This window comes from Stigmatopora argus, chromosome 7 (assembly GCF_051989625.1).
Source record: "Stigmatopora argus isolate UIUO_Sarg chromosome 7, RoL_Sarg_1.0, whole genome shotgun sequence".
Lineage (NCBI taxonomy): Eukaryota > Metazoa > Chordata > Actinopteri > Syngnathiformes > Syngnathidae > Stigmatopora > Stigmatopora argus.
In genome coordinates, this window is record NC_135393.1 from 6,146,713 (window position 1) to 6,153,650 (window position 6,938).

General features: G+C 39.8%; 1 protein-coding gene across 1 annotated transcript; it reads right to left on the reverse strand.

Moving 5' to 3' along the window:
- Nucleotides 1-1,160: 1,160 nt before the first annotated feature.
- On the reverse strand, nucleotides 1,161-5,977 carry LOC144077072 (uncharacterized). The gene is made up of 4 exons (XM_077604526.1): nucleotides 5,142-5,977; nucleotides 4,947-5,080; nucleotides 4,246-4,294; nucleotides 1,161-3,922 (listed from the first exon to the last, which is right to left on the reverse strand). Exons 1-4 carry the CDS (start codon nucleotides 5,434-5,436, stop codon nucleotides 2,910-2,912), a joined length of 1,491 nt encoding a protein of 496 aa, XP_077460652.1. The 5' UTR covers nucleotides 5,437-5,977; the 3' UTR covers nucleotides 1,161-2,909.
- Nucleotides 5,978-6,938: the final 961 nt, after the last annotated feature.

Here is a 6,938-nt window from a genome sequence, read left to right on the forward strand (position 1 = left end):
TATCCAGTGAGTCAGCGACACCATGGAAAAGTGTTTTACAGGGATGGAAAGAAAGGTAGAGCAATGCAGATAATAAGAAAAAATACGTCACCCGAAGGCCAAAGTAAGGAAATATGACAATGCGTGTGGCGCTTGGCTTCACTGTTATTTTGGTAGGAGAAGTAAAGACCGATCTGTTTCCAGTGCTAAAAATGCAGCAGACAGCATGAAACCCAAAAAAACATCCCAAATATTTGTAACAATTGTGGATATATATACTATTTTTGTTTTGTTTAACTTTAACAACGATACAATCTTATGCAGAGGTGTACATATTTTATAGAAAATAACAAATTTTCAGTTGGGGGTAGGGAGAAAAACATTTAATACTAAGAGTTGTTGCAGCGGATTAGAGAGAGATTGTCAAGCAGGACACAACACTGTTGTGAAAATTTCAAAATATATATATGTACATGTACATGTACATGTACATGTACATGTACATGTACATGTACATGTACATGTACATGTACATGTACATGTACATGTACATGTACATGTACATGTACATGTACATGTACATGTACATGTACATGTACATGTACATGTACATGTACATGTACATGTACATGTACATGTACATGTACATGTACATGTACATGTACATGTACATGTACATGTACATGTACATGTACATGTACATGTACATGTACATGTACATGTACATGTACATGTACATGTACATGTACATGTACATATATATATATATATATATATATATATATATATATATATATATATATATATATATATATATATATATATATATATATATATATATATATAGACATCTTAACCAATGAGTTTTCTGCTGAAAAAAGAAGCACCTGACTGCAATTCACTGATTGCACTTCTAGGATAAGAGATTGGTGAAAAGGTTTCCTCTTACAGGTTGTAATGAAAACCTGCACTTACTGCAGCCCTTTCTGGAATAGTTTGGGGACCACTGCTGTAAAGAATAGTACATAGAGTACAGGGGTACCTCGAGATACGAGCTTTATTCGTCCGGGACTGAGCCCATATGTTGATTTTCTCGTAATTCAAACGAACGTTTCCCATTGAAATGAATTAAAAACAAATTAATTTGTTCCAACCCTCTGAAAAAAACACCAAAAACAGGATATTGGATTGTAAAAAATGTTTTATTTGTTCTAATTTGCCATCTATTAACAAAGTATCAAATAACTAGTGGTTTAATAGTATACTAAAATGTGTTTAATAGAACTAAAATTAGACGGATTTCGCGGAGGGTGGAGACAGGGACAGAGAAGGGGGGCGGCTTTTTGCACGGCAACGCACTCGTAAAATAACAAACAAATTTAGATGAACTTGGATTACGATGCAGACACTCAAAAATAAATATCTTTTATGACTTTATTATGGGTTAACAGAAAGTGATCAAATCTATGTCAAAAATATAAATACAGCAACACGAATTAGCAATTTTGGTGACGTAGAAAGTTGTGTCAGTGAAATTAGCTTCATAGCATGGCCTCTTAACTTCTCGTGAGTGATTATGAATGACTACACCTGGTGACTTCTCTGAGGCCATTTAAATAGGGCTCATTGGATGCAAACACCCACAAACGCTACAATGGGAAAGTCAAAGGAGCTCAGCATGGATCTGAAAAAGAGAATCCTTGACTTGAACAAGTCAGGAAAGTCACTTGGAGCCATTTCAAAGCAGCTGCAGGTCCCAAGAGCAACAGTGCAAACAATTGTTTTGTCACTGCCACGATCAGGAAGAAAACGCAAGCTATCACCTGCTGCTGAGAGGAAATTGGTCAGGAGGGTGAAGATTCAACAGAGAATCACCAAAAAGCAGATCTGCCAAGAATTAGAAGCTGCTGGAACACAGGTGTGTCCACAGTCAAGCGTGTTTTGCATCTCCATGGACTGAGAGGCTGCCGTGCAAGAAGGAAGCCCTTGCTCCAAAAGCGGCACCTTAAGGGTCGACTGAAGTTTGCTGCTGATCACATGGACAAAGATAAGAGCTTCTGGAGGAAAGTTCTGTGGTCAGACGAAACAAACATCGAGCTGTTTGGCCACAATGCCCAGCAATATGTTTGGAGGGGAAAAGGTGAGGCCTTTAACCCCAAGTACACCATGCCTACCGTCAAGCATGGTGGTGGTGGTATTATGCTGTGGGGCAGTTTTGCTACCAATGTAACTGGTGCTTTACAGAGAGTAAATGGGATAATGAAGGAGGATTACCTTCAAATTCTTCAAGATAACCTAAAGTCATCAGCCTGAAGATTGGGTCTTGGGCGCAGTTGGGTGTTCCAACAGGACAATGACCCCAAACACACATCAAAAGTGGTAATGGAATGGCTAAATCAGGCTGGAATTAAGGTTTTCGAATGGCCTTCCCAAAGTCCTGACTTAAACCCCATTGAGAACGTGTGGACAATGCTGAAGAAACAAGTCCATGTCAGAAAGCCATCAAATTTAACTGAACTGCACCAATTCTGTCAAGAGGAGTGGTCAAAGATTCAACCAGAAGCTTGTGAATGGCTACCAAAAGCACCTAATTGAAGTGAAAATGGCCAAGGGACATGTTACCAAATATTGGCGCTGCTGTATGTATATTTTTGACCCAGCAGATTTGATCACTTTTTTTCTGTTCACCCATAATCAAGTCATAAAAGAACCAAACTTCATGAATGTTTGGGGAGGTGCTATATACAAAGTGATGACAGGCCTTGACCAGTAGGTGTCAGTAAAATTCTATTCCAGTTGCTAAAGCTAAAAGGATTAAAGAATATGTACACAAGAAATACATTCCATATTTCACACTCCCTGTTGATGACAAATTAGCAGCAAGTACATTCTGTAAACACAGACTGATTTAAAAGTCTGCCGGGTGTCCATCATCCAAAAACATGTGTCCTCTGATGGCGTGTCAGGTTACATTTCTGTGTGAACCGTTTACCGCAGGCCAAGCAAGAGTATGGGCGCTCTCCAGTGTGAATTCTACGGTGAGCTTTGAGGTTGCTCAGTTTGGAGAAACTGCGACCACACATAGAGCAGCAGAAAGGTCTCACACCTGTGTGAGTTTCCAGGTGGGCCTTAAGGTTGCTACGGTGAGAGAAATATTTCCCACACTGGCCACAGCACTGGGAATGTCTGACATCAGGTTGACAATTTGGATGGGATAAAATATAAGAACGATGGGAGTTTGAAGACGGAGACTGCGTGGAATTCAATGTGAAGGGATTCCTGTTTAAGGGATCTACATTTGAGGCTTGAGATTGAGTTCTAGACAAACCTGAACGGCTGTTCGACAGTGTTTTGGGTAGCTTTTTCATAGGAGTCAGCAGTCCATTACACGTGACATCTTCAGAATGCTGCAAACTCTCTGGTATTTGAGAGTTTTGTGAATTTGACATTTGCTTTACTGCACATGGGAAAACAGGCTTTGTCGAAGCAACCATGTTCACTTGTTGGTTGTCAACACCATCATCTGAAGACAAAAATACCTCCTGCTTAATTGAAACACTGAGTGAGACGGCATTTACCGGTCTTTGTATAGAGGACTGAGAGGGACTAAGCTGATCTCTGCTCGTTCCTGTTTGCGTCATATAGTCTACTTGCTGAATTGCTTGCTGTGTGGAACAGTTGGTTTTGGCTGTATCGCACTCCTCGTCAGGTCTAAATCTGTGTTGATGAGGACGGATGCCCATCCGGTTAGTATGCGCTTTCACCAGAATATCTGTTGGTGTGTCTGAGGTCTCCAGCCCTTCAGGATTGTTGCAAGCATTTAAAATATGTAGGTCTGTCTCGATGTCATTGTTAGATAACACGTCGGCTTTCATGGTTTCCTGGCCATCACCTGAATATTCATGCCTCATATTTTCACTGAGAGAATCAGATCCTTCTTCATCTGGAAATGAGGACAATAGTTTACAGTTTAACTAAGGCAATTACTTTTATCCTTATATAAAAAGTTAGACCTTGTGTGAATGTATGCGTGATTGTGCGTGCGTGTGTGCGTGTTTGTGTTTTAATAGGTACCGTACTAATTTAACAAGGTTTATTAATGGTGTTCAACCTGGCTGATTAAAACTGAACTGTAGCATGCTGTGAGCTGTGTATGCATGTACCGAATGTGTGCATGCACGCGTTAGAAATGACAGAACAAAACATTTCTCTCCATCAGAGGTAATGCTTCATTCTCCATCATGCAGGGGAAGATTTACAACTTACTTTCTTTCTTCACATTGACAGTCGGCATCACAATGGCATGTTCTTCGCTCTAGAAACAAAATGATCACAACAAAATGCTTACATTGTGTCTATATTTCATTTGTCTCAATTTTAATTTGAAAAATGTTTAAAGATTGGAAAACCTAGCGATTTATTCTAATGAATATACAGGGTGCCCATCAGGATTTTGTATTTTTGCAAGTGCAAATATACCTTGCCTAAGATTCAACCACAACTCCAGAGTTCAAAAGCTTCAATCAGAAGATTGCAATGGACAGCTACATTGTAAAGCCCTTTCCTGGAATTTTGTGTTATCATTTGTGGTGATACACCAACGTCTCATGATTTAAGAAAGGTTGTTTTGAAAAAGTTTACATGCACTGCTTGTGTATAATGTATATATGCTTTTGAGCAGTCTGATGGCCATGATGCTTCTTAAACTGGTATGCAGTCAGAGACAACATCTTCCTGGTTGCAATTGTGCAACGTTGATGAAATCTCAATTGGGAAACTGTGGGAAGGTTGATTACTATTCTGAAAAACCAACAGTTGAGCTAAAAGTATACTGATAGCCTACCTTATGCCAGAATGACAAGTACCTGCTTTTTTCCCCAAAGGAACACACACCCTGAATGAACACCCTTTATAGTGTATAATGCATTCTCATTATAATTTGCTTGATAGATGAAATATATAATCACATGTTTTTCCTCCTTTGCTGGGTTGAGAAAGGCTGGAGGTTCATCTGCCTCTGATTCCCTTACACAGAGTTGGCTGCCAGTCAACCTTTCAGTCGAGTCGATTTTCGTTTGTCCACTACAGGACATCAAAACATCTGAAAATAAAAGTCATGGCTGTAATTCATGTGGATGAATGTTTGTACTGGTATTTCTTACCGCCATGCAGCTCCACTAGCATTTCTTCTGAAGTGTTACCATTTCCATCACTTGCAATATCAAGAAATGTGCCGTTTGCTTTTCTTTTATTTACACCAAGATCACTTAATCTGATCTCAGCGTGTTCCAACTTCATTCGCAGCGTCTCCAACTCCTGGTTCCTGCGTTTTACCTCTTCTAAAAAACCGTGTTCTACCAGTTCTGTGATCTTATACATGGCAGACTTTACCACACTTTCTAAAACGTTTAAGAGTTGAGCCTGGAAGGCAAGAGTGAGTTTTTCCAAATCTGACATGACGAGAACTGTGCGTACGTTTAGAAGGAAATTGAAACTAAATTAGGTGCATGTGGCAACTACTATCTTATCAATTCGTAAATACCACATTAAAAAACCCTCTTTTTGAGTGAGATCCACTTGCAGTCAACTGAGTAGCGAACACTTGTCTTCCCAGCTTCGGATGTTATTACGAGCTAAAAGAATCGACGAGCTAAAAGAATCGACGAGCTAAAACAATCGATCGACCTACATATGTTGTAATTCGTGTGATTTGTATTTTAATAGAAAGAAAACTCATAAAATCTCCCAATGTATGAACAAAGGCGGCAAATCAAGGCTCGAAACACAAATCTTGACTAGCTGGTTTACTGTTTTTTTAACACGATGACGTATGACGGTGCCCTATAAGGCCGCGAATAAACTAAAGCGCGTTGACACCAATAGCCAAATACTGCATAAACGCGTTGAAATATTAATAGCTTCTATTCAGGGTGTCCCCTGCCTCTGGCCCGGAGTCGGCTGGTATAGGCTCCAGCGCCCCCCGGGACACTAGTGAGGATAAAGCAGTTCAGGAAATAATGAATGAATATAACATAGTAGTAGAAATGGCAAGATGTCTAAAAAAAAACGTGCGTTAGATGGGGCACGTATATGACGGCCATCTTGTGTCAGACGGCCCAGGACGCAAAGATTATTAAATTATTTGTATAATGGACTCAAATATAGTTATTCACTAAAAATGAACGTAAAATTATAGTTATATAGTGAATTGCAATGAGGACGGTTTAGATTATTTTCAGAAGAAGGCCTTGACGCATGCGCGTTTTTGTCAACGCAGGACCGCAGCAGATGTGCGTCACACATTTCGCATACAACAAAAACTGCACGGATGCCATGTTGAAGACCAGGGGTGGGGAACCTATGGCTCGGGAGCCACATGTGGCTCTTTTGGTGGTTGCATATGGCTCTGAGCTAAAATATGGAAACCGGTGGTGAGAGAGCCGAGTCCCGAATGCACCAATAGGAACGTCACGTCGGCACTGTGGCATTGACTTTTTTCTTCATTAGAGTCTTCTGCATCTATTCTCTCACTGAACTCATTGATATTCATTGATTAGCAACAGCTTAACAGTGTTGTCAAAAGAATTCAAATACTTTTTGTACTTTAAAAGTGGTAAAATGACTAAAAAAAATGGCACATTTTCATGTATTTTGACTTTGAAATTGTGAGTATGGATCTCAGGGAATAACATTTGAAAATAGTCATCGTTTATGGCTCTCTCTTTCAAAAAGGTTGTCAATGGTCAATGTGGTATGTTTTGCTTCCTTTGTGGGTCCTAAAATGTGCGGTAACATGCATTAATATTCCGTTTTAATAGTGGAGTGCAAACACGTGTGTGCGTGCGTGCGAGTGAGAAAGATTTATTTCTTACATATTAACATTCATTTTCTGAATCGCTTGTCCTCACATGGGTTGTGGGGAGTGCTGGAGCCTATCCCAGCTAACTTTGGGAACCAGG